General features: G+C 43.3%; 1 protein-coding gene across 4 annotated transcripts in view; it reads left to right on the top strand.

Annotated features, from left to right (window-relative positions):
* cort (cortex) overlaps positions 1-20387 on the top strand; it is a 450495-nt gene that overhangs the window by 331326 nt on the left and 98782 nt on the right. For all 4 annotated transcript variants that reach the window (XR_892462.1, XM_011310140.1, XM_011310139.1 and 1 more), the window contains one exon: positions 1366-1639. Coding sequence is in view for 3 of the 4 variants with exons in the window: in XM_011310140.1 (XP_011308442.1) it covers positions 1366-1639 (274 nt within the window). In the remaining variant the exon portion in view is untranslated. The remainder of the gene's footprint in view (positions 1-1365; positions 1640-20387) is intronic.

The raw sequence follows: 20387 nt of genomic DNA, 5'->3' as shown, positions 1-20387 counted from the left end.
CTTTTTTATTAAATTCCCGCGGTTCTCTCTCGCCCTTACGCTAGGTAGTTACCCTACGTGATTACAGGTGACGGATTCGCCTGGAATTTCGTCACAGGTTATTCCACCTTCAATAGAATTGAGAAAATCGACTTTCACAATATTTGAAAACTGCCTCTTACCCATTTTGGAAGAATAAATTAAATGTAACACATGTATTATTGTGAAAATGTACGAGTATAGGCGTGCACGGCAAGCACCTTGAGGGCAGGGGGTCCGTTCAGATGTCCTTCATAGCGAGACGTGAATAATATATTTCATATCCCACAACGCAGAAAGCATATGAAAAATTTTTCAAAAAGTACGTTGTTTCGGTTTCTGCAGTTTTTTCCAGAAAAATTCGTTTCCAGAGTTCCATAAGATTCGGCACTTATTTTGTTGATAGGAATGTCCCCATATATTATAACTATGAATGCGGCGATTCCGATCATTCTGTTTCCCTTATGTCGTTCCAAAAAAAAAGTTTTTCTCCACTGATTAAATAAAACTGTTTTTTCGGTATTTCTTTTACAAAACATTTTTTTTGTTGGATCAATTTATTCTTCAATTATGAATATTCAACTAAATATCTCCCCACCCTCTCATATAGCTCAGGAATAACGTTCGAAGCCACATGGAACTTTTTTATGAAACATTTTACAAATAGAAAACAAATCGTTTTTAAGTTGGCCTTAATTATAGAAAATCCTCTGTGAAACTCTGTCAATAATAATAACTACTGGAACACGTAGAGCTTGCTAAATCAATAAATGAAACCGTTCCCCAGATTTGACACACCCTCCCTTATCACCATACTTAATAATCCACAATTTATCGCTCCGACCTTTGACAAATAAAGGAAATTAATAAATCCTTTATTGAATAATTTTTTGTTATCTCGCTTTATTTATTTCTATGTCATACTGAAAACTGGTTCTTCACATTCTCATAATCGCCAGTACGAATATAATAACACTGACACGGTGGATGTATACCCAAGTTACAGTGGAGGACGTCTCCTCCTATATTCGGAACGATTTACGAGCGTAATCGCGCAACACGTTGACCATGGTTGTGGTTGAAGTTAAACTTGCACATATAGAAGACGATGTGCACTTCTTCGATCGTTAAGCTTCATCGTTGGTCTGGTCTGGACGCTTTGAACTTTAGGTCTTTCTCTCTATCCATGTGATTTCCTTACCCACGCCTTGATCTCGCGTCTGACGGCGATTCATTTTGAATCCTTAATGTACAGTATTTCTTTTTTAAATATTTTTGCTATTACCCAATGTTTTTTCTTTCACTCACTTGACTAAATGTGAATATATGAAACGAATGCTATTTCAGATAAATTCCTTGGAGTCCACGTGGCGGAAGCGTCTCATGATACGAGCGATAAAAGGACTCGACGTTTTATTGGATGTTACTAATAATAAAAGAGTCTTGAATATGAGTGGAAAAACTCGGCTCAAAGAGATGGTTGGTAGAAGGATGGATCATAGAAAAAGGGATAGCGTCGTTGATGAGTACGAAGAGAATCTTTGGAAGGTTAAACCAAGAAGCAGGCCTTTACTTGAAGAACACAATCAGAGGATCAGAATGCCGAATAGATCTAGACCTTGTGAGTTCATTAAATTTTCTGACCATGAGCACTCATAATTATTCAATTATAAAAAATAATAAAAATAATAAAAATAATATATAAAAGTAATTATATAAAAATAATAAAAAAATAAGAAAAACATGAATATTTTTCTTGATGTATTTTGCATTGATGAAAATATCAATTGCTCGATTTTTTTTCTATGTCAACTCGTGCAACAAATTCCGTTTAATAAATCACTCCAAATTGATTATTTTGGTTGCCAATTCATTGGAAAACACTGGTGAAAATTTTTAAAATTTTTGGTAACATTTTTTGAACATTCCCTAAGCAGTATTTAAAAAATTTAATCCCGTTTTCTGCATTTCAGGAATTAAATGTTCAGCACGTAACAGTGTTACTTAAATTTAAAAGATTTTTGACCTTCAAAAAGCACGGCAAGAAGAAATTTGAATTTCATCATTTCATGTTCTTCATTTCATGATAAAAAATCAACAAATTTTTTATCATTATATCGATCTCACTGCTAAATCTTTGAAAATTCATCCATTTCTAGTTAAACACGAAAATAGGAATACTTTAATAGTATTATAAGCTGTCGACAATTTTTTATTTATATATGAAATTATGAGATGTCAAGTTTAGAAGTGGAAATTCCCGTGATTTCCGTTGACAAGAGTCCGCGAAACTTATAAGTTGAATTTTAAATTCATAATTCATTGATTAAATTTTGAAGAACTGACAACTCATATTTTTTCAATTAAGAATGAAATAATTATTCAATATTAAGGTGATTAAAAAATAATAAATTTCTGGTAATTTCTGGTATTCTGGTACCACGATATTTTAACAATTACGCCTGGTACAACTAATAATTTTTCAAGATGAATTGGTCAATATTTGGTGGAATTTTTCGGCGGTAAGGCTTTTTAAATTTTGAGGAATAGCGCACGGCGCTCTCCGTCTAACTGCACCCCTCTTCGTGCACGCTGCTACCCCTACTCTGACGACACTGAACCTCACGCAATTGGGGTATTGTATTCCGAGCAATGGGTCTAATATAGTCCAGGGAAGTTAGGTCTAACATATGTGTTTCATAAAGCCAAGACGCTTTTTATGTAGAAATGTGTGTTTTGATCGTCTGATTAACGGGCAAGTAATTTTAAGTGATCAAAGTTTGTGCAATCCGAGAAAAAAATTAAAAACTACCCTCAAAAATGGTTTTTCGAGATTAACTTGCAAAGTACACTAGATACAGAGAAAAAGGTCCAATATAATTTGAAGAGCAAAACATTTCCAAGAAAAAACATATGATGCACTTCATCCCTATTTTGTACCGTTCAACCCCTACAGCTGTTCAAATGTACGATAGGCGAACAAAATTGATAAAAAATAAAAAAAATGTCATTTTTCGATTTCAAATAATACTAAAAAATATTAAAAAATCTGAGTCATTATATTTTCATAGCAATATAATTTAATTCGAAAAATTACTATGAAATAGGAAGGGTAACTTCTAATCTAATACATGAAAAAAATTTTTTTTTCCTCCATAATTATTTATTCTTAAATATGAAACAAAGTTTATTTGAAACATTTTTATCCATCCCTTATATTTTAGAAGGTAGACGCGATTTTCCGATTCCACCCCTCAATATATCTCCGCGCTGAGGACCTCTACTCTGGAAGTCCACTATATCTATATATATCGCATGCGTTACCAGCTACTGTGGCGTCACATTTACGCTGTGTTTGTGCGCGGAATGACAACATTGGATATTTGTGAGCCTGAAAATGATGGAAAGGCCCGTGAAACTCTTTTCGCCAGTTGACCTGTCTCTTTCCATCCCTACCTCTCTTTCTCTCTTCCTCACTTTTTCAAGCAAGGAACATAGGTTAATAATAAATGCTAAATAATGATAGGTGATGATTAATTCATCTATAATTAATCATCAATTATCATTTATTAAATTATTATTGCGATTCGCACGAAGAAATTTTCTATAACCATTTTTTAAAAATCATTAAATTTCAATTGAGACGAAAATTGAAATAGTTTTTGATGAATAAATAAGTCCAATTATGAACTTCTTTTGTCGCAAATATTTCATACTATGAAACCAATTTCATTTTTTTGGGAAATGTTCGTCTCATTGTACTCGACATAGATCATTTTATATTATAGAGCATTATTTTATAGAGCAGTTTTGGTAAAAAACAGAAAAATTGAAATATCTTGAAAAATTGGAACTAACCGGTATATATATTTTTAATGCTCCTTATAGCTGACATGAAGAAAAATACGTTAAATGGGAAAAGAATCATATCGGTTGGATAGTTTTTGAAATATTCCAGAAATTAGATCTAGACACGAATGAGAATTTCTCAAAAATGGCTGGATTGATTGGACTGAAATTTGGCACACAGTCGTCATTAATAACTATCATTTGACGAAATGACGAAATATTCTGAATCTTTTGAGCCAGATTTTGACCACCAGATGGACATCCGCACATAAACACGGAGTGATCAAACTTCTTATTTTTACGTTCCAAACCGTTTTACATTGTTTCGAAGCGAAATTAAGAAATCGAAAAATAGATCGATTACAATGCTTCCATTCGGAAGCAAGAAGGAGTTAAATTGGCCCAATTCTTTTCAAGATATAAAATATATATGTTTTTATAGATATAAAAAATCGAATATCTCCGGAACGACTGGGCTGATTGAGCCCAAATGAAATTAGAACCGTCGCTGTCAAAGAATGAAAATGTTTCCGAAAGTTCAAGTTGATATGTCCATTTTTGCCGAGGCTGGAGCGCGTACAACGATGTTTTGGAAAAAAACAGAAATACGGAAATATCTTGAAAACTTTGTACCGACCGCTATATAGATTTTCATTGATCTAGACAGGGGCCATCGAGACGGACATTTTAAAAGAAAAAATAGTTCAATCGGCTAACTAGTTTTCCAAATATTTACAAAAAACTTTTAAAAAAGAACAGGCTTTTCTCCGGAACTATTGGACTGATCGAGCCGATTCTACGGCCAGAGTTAGTCCAAAGTGGGATCTATAATTTCACAAAATTTCATATTTTTTTGAATTTTTTTTTTTCTCTTATTGTTATATTTTCTAAAATTTAATTTCCAAAAATCGGCGAAAGGGGGGGGCGGCATACAGATATGCTCGCTAAACTTCGTATTTTTACGTTTCAGACCATTCTGCTTCATTTTCAATGAAAATTACAAAAAGTCGAAATTTAACGATTACAAAGCTTCCATTGGGAAGCAAAAAGACATTCCGTTTTTTAAGCAGAGGCTTCCTGAAATGACACACTGAAATGGAAGAAAAATTTCGGGAACATTCTTTGACAGCGACGGTTCTAATTTCATTTGGGCTCAATCAGCCCAGTAGTTCCGGAGATATTCGATTTTTTATATCTATAAAAAGATATATATTTTATATATCTTTATATCTTGAAAAGAATTCGGCCAATTTAACCCCTTTTTGCTTCCGAATGGAAGCATTGTAATCGATCTATTTTTCGATTTCTTAATTTCGCTTCGAAACGATGTGAAACGGTTTGTAACGTAAAAATAAGAAGTTTGATCACCCCGTGTGTATGTGTGGTTGTCCATCTGGTGGTCAAAATCCGGCTCAAAAAATTCAGAAAAATTCCTCATTTCGTCAAATGATAGTTATTAATGACGACGGTGTGCCACATTTCAGCCCAATCAATATAGCCATTTTTGGGAAATTCTCATTCGTTTCTAGATCTAATTTCTGGAATATCTCAAATACTATCCAACCGATATGATTCTTTTCCCTTTTAACGTATTTGTCTTGATGTCAGCTATAAGGAGCCATCAAAATATATATACCGGTTAGTTCCAATTTTTCAAGATATTTCAATTTTTCTGTTTTTTACCAAAACTGCTCTATAAAATAAAGCTCTATAAGATAAAATGACCTATGTCGAGTACAATCAGACGAACATTTCGCAAAAAATGAAATTGGTTCAATAGTATGAAATATTTGCGAAACAAATTTCATAATCGGACTTATTTATTCATCAAAAACTACTTTAATTTACGATATTTTATGGGAGGACCTGAAATAATAAGAGGGAGGGGGATTCTCAATAATTACTCGGGGGGATTTATGAATTGACTATCTGTATTGTACTCTTTTTACAAACTATTACATAAAAATAATCCGGGCCTTTTAACTAATATAACTCGAGGGCGGGGGGGAAAGCCAACTCACTTGCGGCTACGCGAAATAATATAATAAAAAGGAGGGGTGGCTCTAACTCTGGAAAATGGGGGAGAAGTGAGGAGGGCCGACAAAAAAGGTAATAATTAATAGGGGGCTTAATTTACAACTAAAATAAATTTACTGGAGGCTCACCGTTGGGGGGAAATTGACACGGGGCAGGGAAATTCGTTGGGGCAGGGAATAAAAAATGGGGCACTCACGGGGAATGGTGTCTTCAAAGTTCTCTCCGCTTTTCTCGGGGTCTCTCCTCCTTCCTTCCTTCTCCCGGCTCTCCTCGAATCCTCTCCACGAGATTCAGCCGTACAATCTTCCTCTCCCCAAATCTGTTCCTCCACACGAGATTTCTCTCAAACGTTCTCCAACCGAAATAGTTCCTCGTAATTAACTCCTTTCCTCACAGTTCCACACAATATTTCTCTCTTTCTCAATAGTTCCTCTCACGCACAGAATCCTCCACAGTATTCTTCACTCTCTTTCTCCTTCATTGATAGTCCCTCTTACACAATATTTAGTCCTTCACACTCTTTCTTCTTCACACAGTATTTCCTCCTGACAATAAGTATTCTCCTTTAATCGGGTAGTGACTCGTGGGGCGGCTGTGGCACGAGTGGTAGCTTTTCATCATCTATTCTTCATCTTTCCTAATTTTTGGGGGGTCATCGGGTGTCCTTCTTCTTCTCATCTGGGGGGCTCGCACGGGGGATGTCTCTTTCTTCCGGGGCCACGTGGGGTCCTTTTTGATGATGTTGATGCGTGAGTACCAGGGGGAGGGAAAACGGGGAGGGGGTTAAGATTATCTGGGGATGGGTTGCCCAACGGTGGCGAAAAAGATTACTTAACCTTTATTACTTAATTACTTAAAATTAACTTAACCTATCAAAAATAACATATATTAATTAGGTGCCCGGGGGGGGGGGGGGCGCAAAATTCTGCCTCGTCACATCGTATCATTGAAATTTAATGATTTAAAAAAAATGGCTATTGAAAATTTCAAGAAGAATCTCAATAATCATCTAACAAATGATAATTAATTATTAATTATAAATAAATAAATCATCACTTATCATTACTTAGCATTTATCATTCGTTTATCTTCCTTGCTTGAGCGAGTAAGGACGAGAGAAAGAGAGGTAGGGAGGGAAAGAGACAGAGCAACTGGCGAAAAGACTTTCACGAGTCTTTCCATCGTTTGGGGGCTCTGAAATATCCAATGTTGTCATTCTGCGCACTCACACAGCGTAAATGTGACGTCACAGTAGCTGGCAACGTATGCGATATCTATAGATATAGTGGAGCCTTGCGCTATACAGGGTGTCCGAGATAAAATTGTACACCCAAATAACTATTGAATGTGGGTAGTAATCGAAAAAGCTTTCAAATAGAAGTTGTAGGGCTCCAAGTGGGACAAAAAATGAGATATGTTTTGAGCATTTAAGTCTTCATGTTTTTATGCTACAAGCATAAGTTATGACGAGGCACTTTTTTTTCAGCCCCTCCCCTGCCCCTTAATAATTACTTTTTGTTAGATTCAATTAGAGATAAGTAGTTTAAGTATTTTAATCCGTTACGGCGATGAGGTTATAAAACCTGTCACCGTTGGCTCCCACTCCCAAAAATATTCCTTCTCCTTGCCCCGCGCCCTACCTCATCTCTGCACTCACGCCCGGTAGAGACATCGTTGGCGAAAAGAAGAAGCCCCCCGCACCCGCCGTTCCGCTCGTTACCACACGCGGCGCGGTGAACAACCACCGGAACCCACCACTCCTACGTCACAGCCCACGTGACCCGGAAGAAGGAAAAGGAACACATATTAATATGTCATGACTGATAATTAGGACGAGGACACCCGATGACGAGTGTCCCCGACTGACCCCGATTATCACGGATATTCGGGGAAGAACGAGCACGAGTGATACGACGCCATCACGCGTCTTACAGCCACCCCGTGCGTAACCGTGTCTTTTGAGAGATTTTTTGGAGAGATTTGTTTCCGGATAGTTTGGGAGGAGTTGTGCGGAGATTTTTCGGAGGAGTGTTTTTTGGAGAATTGTTGTGGAGGAATTGTTGTGGAGGAAGTGTTGTGGAGGAATTGGTTGGAGTATCGTGGGGAACGTGGTGGAAGAGTGCCCGTGGAAGAATCGAGACAGACCCAGGAGTGAAGACGGGGAGGACAAGGATAGACCTTGTGGCGATTATTTTGTGGAGGAGTGTCCCCGTGTTCGGAGGATTTTTGTTGTGGAAGGATTAGAATAACCGCCATCCCCGTGAGTACCCTTTCTTACCTTTCCCGCCCCAACAAGGATCAATCAAACCCCTGTAATAATATTCCGCCCCCCCCCCCAATGGTGAGCCTCTCAATTTAATAATTATTAATATTTTTTGTTCAATAATAACCCCCCTATTTTTCAGTGATCTTTCAATCGTTCCCCTAACTTCTCCCCTCTTTTCAATTAGTTAACTTCTCCCCCCTTTTCTTTTGTTCTTTTACTTCGTATTCTTTTTCTGATTATTCTTATTATCATTTACCGGTGTGTCGCGAACTGGCTGGTCTGACCCCCCTCCCTTGATTAATTTTTAAGAAAAGGCCTGAAACTATACTGTGAGAATTGTTACATGAAACCTCCAAATGTTTATTATTATATAGTACAATATACGGCATTTCTTTATTATCCCACCCGCGTAATTATTCACCTTCCCCCCCATTATCATTTCAGGTCCCTTCCCCAGTAAATTATTGAATAAAATTAATAGATTCTTAAATTACACATTTATCTCCGTAACATCGTGTCTTCACCGGGAATTAATCTATTTAATTCCCCGGCCAAGGTCACGAAGTTCATTTTTTTCATATCGGATCAAAAATGTTCTTGTAACAAAAGTTGTACTCGATGAGATGAATCAAATGATGTCACACATGTATTTTTTATGCTTTCTGAGCTCAGGGTAGCCGCTTGGTATAATTGCAATCTTGCCGCCACCCCTCGCTACCATCCCGAACGAGGTGGCTCCAAGGCCAGCCCTCACCCTTTGCTTTTTTCGGGTGGCAGCCTCTTCCAGCGGAGTGGCTCGATCAGATCTGGGTCTTTTGGACCCATTTCCCCGTTCCTCTCGACCTCTGGCTGTCCCCGATTTGGTGGGAGAGCTCTGTTCCCGCAAGTCCTCTGTTGCCATTCTGGCCTTGCGGGCCCTGCGCTTCGCCGCACCTGTGCGACCTTTTCGTTTTTTTAGGTCTGTGGGTCCGTCTTTGGCGACTTCCTCCGTGAGAGGAGTCACCTTCAGCGTCTCCACTTCCATTTCCGTAGTCTTCTGTGCCCCCGTCGGAGCATCAGAGACTGTGACGGCCTGGACAATCTGTAAAGCCTCAGACGTTCCCTCTGTGAGGGCACCGTCCTTGGCGTTAGTGAAATTTTTAGTAATAATAGGAGGGTTCATGTAGTTCCCACGAGTATCCTCGGAAGTAAAGGTCGGCCCCAGCAGAGCCGGGATGCTGGGGTAAGGCCTAAATACGGTGGGGTGCGGCCTGGTGCCCCAACGGTCTCGTTTACAACACTGTAACTCCAGTGCCATTCAGCCTTCGGCACGAATCACTTCCACCTTGGCTTGGGGAGTTGGTCTGCGGCGCGGCCTTCGGTTCCTCCCAGGTTTTTAGGCCCTTCAGTTCCCTTATAGCTCACACTAACCGTCAATTCGGCAGGGCAGGCGAGGGCCAGTCCCATATCTCTATGTTTCCCGCCCTTAACCTACCCCACTTCTCCGTCGGCCGTTCCTCTATCCGCCACCTGTGGACGCACCCGATTGGGGCTCAACCTTGTCCCTCTCGTCTCGTTTATAGAGCACGTTGAGGGACGTTCGAGGATAATAATGACTATATTTCATTTATCATTTTCAATTTTTTGGGGCTTATAACCCATATTCTTTTCAAAAACCCAGACGGAAAATACGGAAGAAAATAGGAACAGAGTTGACATAAAGACATTTCTTGTTCGTTCACGTACACATATCCTCTCTCTTTTTTTTCTTCTGAGGATTGAGTATTCTTCTTTAGTCTAGTTTGGTTTATTTTTTTGATCGTATTCTCCATGAATTTTTTTCATAAGTAAATTAATTCGGAAATCATCAATTTTAAAAAATATAAAAAATTATGAATGTAATCAGAATATTAATAAAACGGAGAATGATATAATAATACATCAAATTTGATAAATTCAAATTTATCGTTCATTATTTTGAAATTAAAAAAAAATAAAGTAATTAATTTCATCTAGAATTATTAAATATTTACCTTTTATATGAATTTTATATCGTGTCTTGTTATATTAAAATGAACACTAAGAGTGTCTCTGTGATGCTTATTCTTCATTTTAATAAATAGTAACATCTCTCTAAGCATATTAACGCCTCCCCTGGACGACATTAGTCTGTTCACGGGGTCCCGTTCCGATAAGCTTCAATGTTACCTGTAAGAAAACAATTATGTATATTATTGTACTTGTCACTTTGATAAGAACCGTTTGTGAGAATTTATGAATTTATTTTACTTGAAAAAATTTAGACATGGAGTTTTGAAGATTTTGTGAACAATTCTTTGTACACATAATTTTTTACGACAGTATTGAGTCGTTGATTTCCCAAATAAATTTTTAATGCCTTCCATGATCGCACTCGTGATAGGGCTGCATACAATTGTCCATGATTAAATACATCTTTTCGAAGATCAATACCAATTTTGTCGAATGTTTGTCCTTGAGATGTATTGATTGTCATTGCCAATGCTAATTTAATAGGAAATTGTCTTCGAAAAAATGAAAAGGGATATATATTTTCACACATCAAGGAAATTCGGTTCAGAAATATAATATCTCCTCCTTTATCTCCAGTTAAAATTTCACATCTCAATAAATTAGTTCCGGCTTCCAGTAATAGTAATCTAGTACCATTTACTAATCCTTCATTGATACTAAGATTTCGTATTAACATGACAATTGAAAATTGTCGTAGTCGTGACTCGTAAGGTGGCAACGAGCTTGGAGATAGAGTGTTTAAGTATTCTGGGACTAAATCTTGGTTGATTTCATCATTTTCATTAGAATTCGTTGTGCTGTAAACACTTGTATAAATATGTTCAGTACTTACATCTAGTAAGTCAACAACCTGTTGATTAATTTCATTAATATCTATATTTCTTGCAGCTAATATTGCAGATTTGGAGGCTTCTTTGTATTTTTTCATATCAAGTATATCTTTATAGATATCTTTTGCAATATTGATATCTTCATTATATGTACAAAATCTTGGTAGTTCTATATTATCGTGCTCATCATTTAAATTGCCGGTACCAACTTGTAATAAAAATTCCGAAAATTCTTTCTCTACATGAAGTGTACGCATATTGGTAGTTAATTTGAATATTTAAAATATAGGCCATAATGAACTGAATTTGATGGATAAGTTTATTGTTTCACTGCGAGTACCACGGATATTTACTGGAAGTAGTTACCTGAAATCTCCACCCAATATAACTATTTTTCCTCCAAATGGTAATGTGTTATCCATAATGTCCTGTCAAAGTTTATTCATTATTTCTAGTGCATATCGTGGTGCCATAGGCGCTTCATCCCAAATGAAAACATTGGTCTCTTTTAAAATAATTGCTTGTTTTGTTCCATTTTTGATTGTTGAAGTTAAATCAATGTACAATGGAACCGGTAATCCTAGTAACTTATGTACTGTTTGTAAGAGTATTTTTCCCGCGTCAACACCCCGGGATAATCCTCAAACTATTCTGGCTGCCGCCTCTATCGTTCACGATTGGGCGCCAGCCAGGTTTTTCTGGAAAACCTGACGGAAAACCAGCCGCGAAGGAATTTCGTCAACTCCGCGGACTTTCGGTGGCGGGTCTCACAATGCCGAGCCAGCATCAGCATGACACGGTAGAGTGGGCGAGGTTCACCAACGTACGAGTAACTTCAATCACTAACTTCTGCCGTGCTTACGGCATCGTCAACGATATCTTTCGGGGAACGTATCCCCCGGACTCTCGTGGAGGGATGTGACCATCCCTCTCACGTGGTACTCTCTCCTCTGGGGTGGCTTAACCCCAGACAAAACACAGATTACCTGCGAATCCTTCTCACCCCGCAGGGCGCCGAACTGCTCGAGGCACATGCGACGTAGGTATCCGGAGACCTTTCTCAAAGTAGTAGCCTCAAAGTAATCCATTGCACTGATCGGGGACATACAAGTGTCCCCTTCTCTCGCTATTCCAAGATTCCTTGGAACCACGTACCCTTCATAATCCCGGCGAGGATTATTGCCACCAACTGATGCCGAGCTCCTAAAACATCCGCTCGAGACCAGCACTCAACGCGAACTGTCCTGAAATCTACCAGGGCCTTCGCCCCCTAGTCTGAGCATCTCAGCGACTGTGGGTCATCCGTTACCCCACAGCCACCAATCAACTCGACGGAATCCCGGGGGCGAAAGTCCTTTCACCTAGCCGTTGATCCCTGGTCTAAGTCGACGGCGCCCTTCGGAACCACCCAGTTGGAACGCCCGTACGTCGGCCCTGGACACCCTAACACAGCTGGTTGGATTTCCGAATTGGGAAACAGCTATCGTCAGCGCCATTACAGTGTTCCGAAACATGGTCTCACCCTACCACGTTTCTTCCCACTATGTGATTGGTCTAATTTACATTCGGAGCGGCCTGATTGGCCGTCGTCCGATGGTCTATTCATCTTTCGCTCGGCTATTCCAGCCGGCGTTAGATGTCGTTCATTTCACCCAGTTATTTTCCTAGTGATATTCCCTAGTGACGAGAAAATCTCGTTACACACCCCTCTCCCTAGGAGAGGTTTCGACCCGAAACCTGTTGGTTCAGATCGCTAACTCCTGGAGAACTTCGTCTCCATTCTATTCGGTCGGGGAATCCTCCAAGGCTTCCTTATAGGGTTTCATGTCCACTATTGAGGCGCCTTTCGGATTCCGCCCAGCTAAATCAGAGACTTCGTAGAAGTTTCTGGAATGCTTTTTCGTCACCACTAGGGGCCCATTGAATGGTTTGTTCAAAGAGGCTGAGCGGTGCTTGGCAGCATTTGACAACTCGTGGTTTCGAAATAGAACTAGTTCTCCAACCTCGAACTCTCCTTTTCTCCGGCGCAAGTTATATGCTTGTGCCTGTCGGTCGTTGGCTTCTGTTAGGGCGTGCCTAAAAGCCAATCGGAGGGTATCGTGTCGTTTCATACGCTCTACCCATGCTTCTGCGGGGGTCTCTTCAACCTCCACTTGTCCTTCCAGCTTTCTCCGTAATGAGTTGGCTGGTTCCGGCTCTCGTCCAAGGTTGACGAAGGCCGGTGTGGCTTTCAGCGAGCTAAGTTGGGCTGTATTGTACGTAAATCTAAATGCGTCCAAGTGACAATCCCATTCTCGGTGATCTGTCTCTACGTAAGCTCGTATCATCGCTTTTAACGAACGATTCACTCTCTCGGTGGGGTTCGCTTGCGGATGATACGGTGGAGTCGTTCGATGCTTCATGTTGGTCGAAGCTGCGAGCTCTTTCAAGTCCTTGTTTACGAACTCGGTACCATTATCGGTCAGCAATTCCCGAGGAGCTCCCCATCGATAGATGATCGTCTCCTCGAATGCTTTCCGGATTGTTACGCCCGTTGCTTTTCGTAACGGCCGAACTTCTATCCACTTCGTGCAAAAGTCTTGGATAACTAGTATATATTGGTTTCCCGCTTTACTGCGTGTACACGGGCCCATTATATCTGCCGATATACGTGACCATGGCTGCTCGATTGCTCGAGGTCCCATTAGTCCTATCGGTGTCTTCTGTTGCACTTTGCAGCGCTGACATTCGTGACACGTACTGATGTACGTCATCACGTCCTCAAACATCGCTGGCCAATAGTATTGGGTGGCTAGGCGATGGCATGTCTGATCAGCACCTTGGTGTCCGGCGTGTGGTGTATTGTGACATTCACGGATAGCTCCACGACGCAATTCTCGAGGGAGGACTAACTTCCACTCGTTCAAATCGTTATTATCCACCGACGCTATTACGCTCAGTTTTCGGTAGTATAACATTCCTTCAGAGATTTCCCAACTTTGGTATTTCTCTGGAACTCTTTCCACATCTCGACAGCGACGCAGGTACCATTTATCATGGGTTTCCAGTGCGGCTGTGAGTAACTCTGCCACGGCCTCGGGGGCACGTGAAAAGGCATCTGGTACGTGATGTAACGCACCTTTCCGGTGTATGATTTAATAATCATACTCCATAAGCCTTAGATTCCACCTCGCGAGTCTTCCGGCGGGGTCCTTCATGTTATGAAGCCACCGAAGACTGTTGTGATCCGTTATTACCATGAAGGGATAACCTTCCAGGTAACAGCGCAACTTCTCTACGGTCCATACGACCGCTAGGCATTCTTGCTCCGTAATCGTATACTTGGTTTCGGGATCTACCAGGGAACGGCTGGCGTATGCTATTACGCGTTCCTGTTCTTCCTGTACTTGTGTGAGTACGGCTCCCAATCCCACACTACTGGCATCCGTTTGCAAAGTAAAGTGTAGGGAGAAGTCCAGACACGCTAGTGTGGGGGCTGATGTGAGGTGCTTTTTAAGCGCCTCAAATGCCTCCTGCTGTTCGATTTCCCAGACCCATGGCTGCTTTACCTTGGTTAGGCGTGTCAGGGGTTGGGCCACCGATGCGAACTCTGGTATAAAGCATCTATACCAGGAAGCCATTCCCAAGAATCTTCGGATTTGTTTGAGATTCTTGGGCACTGAAAACTCGACGACCGCGGCTGTTTTATTCGGGTCGACTTGTAATCCTTCGCTGTTTACTACAAAACCGAGGTATTTCACCTCGGCTCGGCCGAACACGCTCTTTTCACGGTTGATGCTCAACCCGTGGTCTCTAACCTTATCCAGTACTCGTCCGAGCCATTCTAGGTGGTCTTGGACTGTACTTGAGACGATAATAATGTCGTCCAAGTACACGAATACGTGGGGGTACATTTCTGGACCTATTATTTTCTCCAGTGCTCTTTGGAAGGTTGCTGGGCCGTTCGTGAGGCCATATGGCATTCGTTCGAACTGAAAGAACCCTCTTCCTGAAACCGTGAAAGCGGTGATCTCCTTGGAGTCCTCCGCTAACGGTATTTGCCAATACGCCACACTCGAATCTAGAGTGGAGATGGAGTTGGCTTGCCTTAACTCGTCAAGGATTCCGGTCATGTTAGTTACCGGGTAGGCATCCTTTTTCGTTACTTCATTAACCCGACGGAAATCGATACAAAACCGATATTTTCCATTGGGTTTCTTCACCATGACGCCAAGACTTTTCCAATCGCTCGCTGATGGTTTGATTATGCCATCTTTGAGCATGTCGTCAACCTCTTTCCACATCGCTACTTTCAAGTGATGGGAGGCTAATCTGACTCTCTGCCGAATTGGTTCGTGACCTTCAACGTCAATTCGGTGCGGTGTCAGTTTGGAAAGTGGAAGACTTCCCTCGATTACTGGAATCTTTCGGTCCAGCATCCTCTGGAGCATATTATGTTGCTCCTCTTCTGGCGTCCTGAGACCATTACACATGGTTACGAATCTAAATGACTCGCTGGGCTTATCCCGGAAAAACCACGACTGGTCAAAGAAATCGATAACCATTCGTGCCTTTTTCAGAAAGTCTATTCCTAGGATGAAATCCTCAGACAGCGAGGCCATCCAGAGGGTTTCTACCTCGACTTCTCGCCTGCCAACCTTCAAGGGTATGGTGGAGGCATCTTTCACCACTTCGAGCTGGCTGTTGGCTACCAGTACTCGTCGTGGTGGTATTCTTGTTGCGGGAATGCCTAACTCCTGTAGCAAACCAATCCCCGCTTTTCCAGCGAAGGTTCGAGATGCCCCAGAGTCGACTAATCCTCGTATCTTTTCCCCATGGATACTTATATTCACGTGGAAGGCTAGTGTTTTGCCCTCTTTCATCGCCTGTTTGAGGGCTTCCCAACTTGGGATTTCCTCAGGCGAGAAACTCTTCCAAGGGTCCGTTAGGTATGACGTGAGGCTTTCGCCTTCTACCTTGGCCTTTGGCTCTTCTATTCGAGTCGCTGTTGGCGTTCGTGGCCTTGGCGCTCGCTCTTCAGTCCCTGAGAGTTTCTCCTTCTCCTCGACTGTGGCTTCCGAGATCTCCGGCGGCGTATTTTGGCCCTCTACGCGGCCGACTCCGCGTTTCCCGGATTGCACCTTGGGCATTGAGGAAAGTGGACATTCTTTCTGCCACATACGTAACAGAAGACTGTTCTGGCTTCTGTGCATAGGCGCCAGGAGTGTCCTCTCTGGTCACAATTATGGCACTTCAGTCCAGCTGGGTTTGGTCGACTGGCGCCGGGTCTGGCATAGCCAGTACCTCCACCCCTCCCTGAAGAGGCACCACGACTTTGTAAGGCGTGTGCCACTTCTAACTCTTCGAAAAACAGATTTGTTTCTTCGTCTCTTTCGGAAGTTTCTAGGTCGATTTCTGGGTTAGTCATCGACCTGATCGCCGTTCTCTGTGGATTTCTCTGTGCCTTGAGACTTCGGTACGCGAAGCTCGGGCAGAGAGATTCCTCTGGCAGCCTAGGGGGCTGCCATTTCTTGGCGCTCGCGTAGAGGGTCTCCTGCTGCATAGCGCGCTTCTTTAATGCCTTTATTGTGGCATTGGTGTTCATGTTGAAACCAATCCGGAACTTGGGCAACGTATTGTGATACATGTACGTTAGCCTCTGTTGTTGCGACCATGGTGGGTCCCTGCGGGCGAACAGTCCCTTTAAATTAGCCACGAATTGGGCTACGGGTTCGTCTTCGCCTTGGCGACGACTTGCTATTTCTTCGTGGAGGGCTACCTGTTAGTCTAACTCCCCGAAGTTCTCTCGAAAGGCGTGACACGCGTCTTCCCACGAGTATACTTCCACTTGGCGATACCACGTTAGTGCGTGGCCACTCAGACAACCTCTTAGGACTCCCAGTAAATCCGTTTCCCGGATTCTGAGGGTCTTCATAGCATCATCGACTCGGGATATGAAGTCTTCCACATCCTCATTCGGTCCTCCTGAGAACTGAACAACCCATTTTTTTAAAGCCTCAAGGGCGTTTTGGGTGTTCAGGTAGTTCTCCCGGCGAGGGCGATATTCGCACTCACTCGCCTCATCGGACGAATATCTCTGCCTCCTTGTAGGTGCAGGATTTCGCCCGTCGAAGGCTGGTTTTTCCCTGGCGGGAATCTGCCGTTGCCTCTCCCTCTCTCGCTCGTTTTCGACTTGCTCCTGGCTGTCTCTTGTTGGACCTATTCGGCCTCGGAGCTCTCTGTCGAGGCGTTGCACCTGAGCCAAAAGTTCGGCTGCCGTCGGTGTCGCCTTCGTGACTTTCACCGCTGGAATTTCTTCCATGGGTGTGACGGCGCCGCTAGCATTTCTGCTGCGACGTCCGCTTCCATTTTTACTCCCTGGCGGTCTCCCTCGTGGTCGAGGGGCGGAATTTTCATCCCGTATCCCGAGGGTGCGAACCTGTTCCACGAGTACACATGTCTGCTCTAGGAGCGCTTTCAGTGACGCGGCACTGGTATCCTTCTTTTTTAAAGTTTTTGCAGGCATTTTCTTTCCTGGCCCAACTTTTCCTTTGGCCGACAGTAATTTTCGAATGTCTAGCCCCTCCTCCTCGGGTTTCTGCTCGCATTCGGAGAAGTCCTCCTCGGTTTCACTACTTCTTCGTCGCTCGTCGTGACGATCATTACCCCGAGCGTTGCCAGAACTTCCAGCTTCGTCTAGAGGATATCTCCTCGGGTTAGTACCCTCTGGGTCTACCATCTCCGTTTCTTCTCCCTTAGGTGACTTCTCGACCTTGGATGGATCAACTTTTGGTGCCATTTTTGGTCCCCAATGCTTCTCGAGTTTCGCAGACGTATTACCTCACGCGTCTCTCGACAAGAAAGAATAACTTCTGCGCGTTTGCGGCTCTTTTTATATCGTTTTGCGGGTGGAATTTATCCCCTCTGCTTCTTTTTACCAGTAGCGTCACCTCTTAGCTACGTTTCTGAACAATTAGGGGTGAATTTTCCCCTTCGTTGGCGATCAGATGAGGTTTTTATTATGTCCTTATCTGTGCGCCTTCCGATTTTTGAATTTTATCCTTTAGGCGACCTCTCTCGGATTCATTTCACTGGAATTCGTCCCATCCGATTTTTAGATTCGCATTCGAACCTGCTGGCTCCATCTTTTGGTATCTTTGTAGGAAAGCGTTACCATATGATGGGTTTCCCACTGTCGGTAATCTTAGACGATAAGTCAGGTACCTTCCGTATCGACCGTGACACGGGTCATTTTCCGGGAGGGAGGTTTCCTCTTTACCGACTGTCAGGTGGGTTCGATATCTTACCGACGGTTGGCCGAGTGCGATACCGACGGTAGGCTCACCTGTGGGGAGACGCTAGATGGCGCCTGCTACCCGACTTCGTGCGTTAACCACCTGTTGTGGTTATCAGCACGTGCTGGCACAGCCGAAAATGTATTTTTCTTTTGTGTGGGGCTTTCGCCCCATTTTTTCGCTTTCGGAGTTGTCCGGACTCCTCCAGCGAACTATTCGTCCTTTTTGTGGACTCTTCAATCCACGGGCGTTACTTTTCCCCCTTTCGGGTGTGGGAGAGTGTTAGTGTGGTCTTTTCAGACCACTACTCATCTCTACCACTTCTCAGTCCTAAAAAAAAACATCCCTGAAAACAAAACATCAAAAAAAAATTTTCAAAAAAAATGGTCGTTTAGGATTCACCAGTCTAGCTTAGACTGGCTTCACCTCTCCTTTCGAGGATGGAGTTTCCTCCATTTTCTCCACTGGATTTAGAGTGAGGTGCTGAGCTTTTCGGCGCAACTTCCTCAGCTCTTTCCTCCTCGCCCTGGCCTCTTCTGACCTCCTGGAGGTCTTCGGAGTCCTTGGCGTCTCGGGCTTCTCGGGGGCTGGCTTCGTCTCAGCCTTTTTCCTCCGTTGGAGTTTCTTGGCCTGGTCCATGGCCTTGAGGATGTCCCGAGGGACATTCCTCCCGAACTCAGGGATCCAGGGTCCACGCGCCTTCCTCTGCTTTTCGCAGATTGGGCAGTCCCTCGGCTCCTTGCCAGGCCTTCCACACCCCCTGCAATAGGTGGTGGGCGGTTCCAGACACTCCTTGCCACTGTGTCCTGGCTTGCGACAATTCCAGCATAATCAGGCTGGCGCAAGCCCGATGCGGCTCCTCTTCCTCGCCTGTTCGTCCTCAGGGTAAGGATCCACGATGAGCTGAGATGTCCTGGGGATCCTCTCGCCATCTCCAGACATTTTCCTTTTCGGGATCCTCGTTCCTGACGACGATCCCGAGGGCCCCTCGCCACCATCCTGTAGCAACTGGTGCCGCAACCAGGCTTCTTCTCCCAAGGACTTTTCAGCCCTTGGGCGGGGAGTTTTCTTCCCCTTTGGCTTCCCGTTTTCCCTCTTTTTCTCCAGGGTCGTCTCCGTTTTCGGGACCTCCGAGAATTGCGACGTTGCCTGGGGAAGAAGAGGTAAAATCTTTTCTGCTACCTTGCCTAGTAGCTGTGGATTACGCGTAAGCGCCTCCACAAGCGACTGCAGCAAGGCAGCATCATCTGCCTCAGGGGAGGGGACCTCCACCGTCTCCTCGGCCCGCTTCCCGGCAACCGGAAGTGGTCCCTTCTGCGCTGGGGTGGTTGTCACGGAGGGTGGTGGTGTGATCACCGTCGTTGTGACCTCCTCCGCGATGGCCACATCCATCGGCTCCTCCTCGTTGCTTCTCAGCAACTCTTGCAGAGACTCTTATTCGAGCTCCGACAAATCCCGATCTGGAACGTGCAAATCCATTAGCTCGGGTATAATTAAGTCGGCGTCACTCAAGGTTGACTCCGACTCAATATTAACTTTTCCCGTGACAGCTGAAACCATGTCACGGGTATTAGTTGTCTCTTCCGAGACAAACATACCGTTTTGGGCTGTCTCAGCAGTTTCCACTGCTTTCTGCACCAACTGCTCGAGGGTAGCGTCCTTCGACATGATTTTGGGCACAAAGACACCAAACTTTTCTCACTAGGGAGCACAAAATTTTTCGTCCGCACGGTAAGGCGTTCGTAACGAGAAAGAATGCTCCTTGTGGCTATCTCGCAGGACTTTCCGGAAATCCTGAGTGGGGGGCATAAGGGCTGATCTCAATTATATAAATCGCCACAGGTGGTTCCCCCCAGTGACACTTGACCGATATTTGCATATCGGCGCGCTCTTTAAATGCCTTTAAGGCCCGGGTGGAGGGATTTTTGCCCGACATGTCCCTAGGAAATTCCCTAGAAAAAACGCGTTTTACGGGTAACGAAATGCCAGCCCCTGTAGGCCCTCAAAAAATATAATTGTAGGGTCAATCGACAGATAATTATTTTTGCCGGGCCGGTAATTAGGTCTCAGGGGTGGGAAATT

Source organism: Fopius arisanus, unplaced genomic scaffold (genome assembly GCF_000806365.1).
Source record: "Fopius arisanus strain USDA-PBARC FA_bdor unplaced genomic scaffold, ASM80636v1 scaffold00073, whole genome shotgun sequence".
In the NCBI taxonomy this organism is placed as follows: Eukaryota; Metazoa; Arthropoda; class Insecta; order Hymenoptera; family Braconidae; genus Fopius; species Fopius arisanus.
This window is presented reverse-complemented; position numbering and strand designations above follow the sequence as displayed.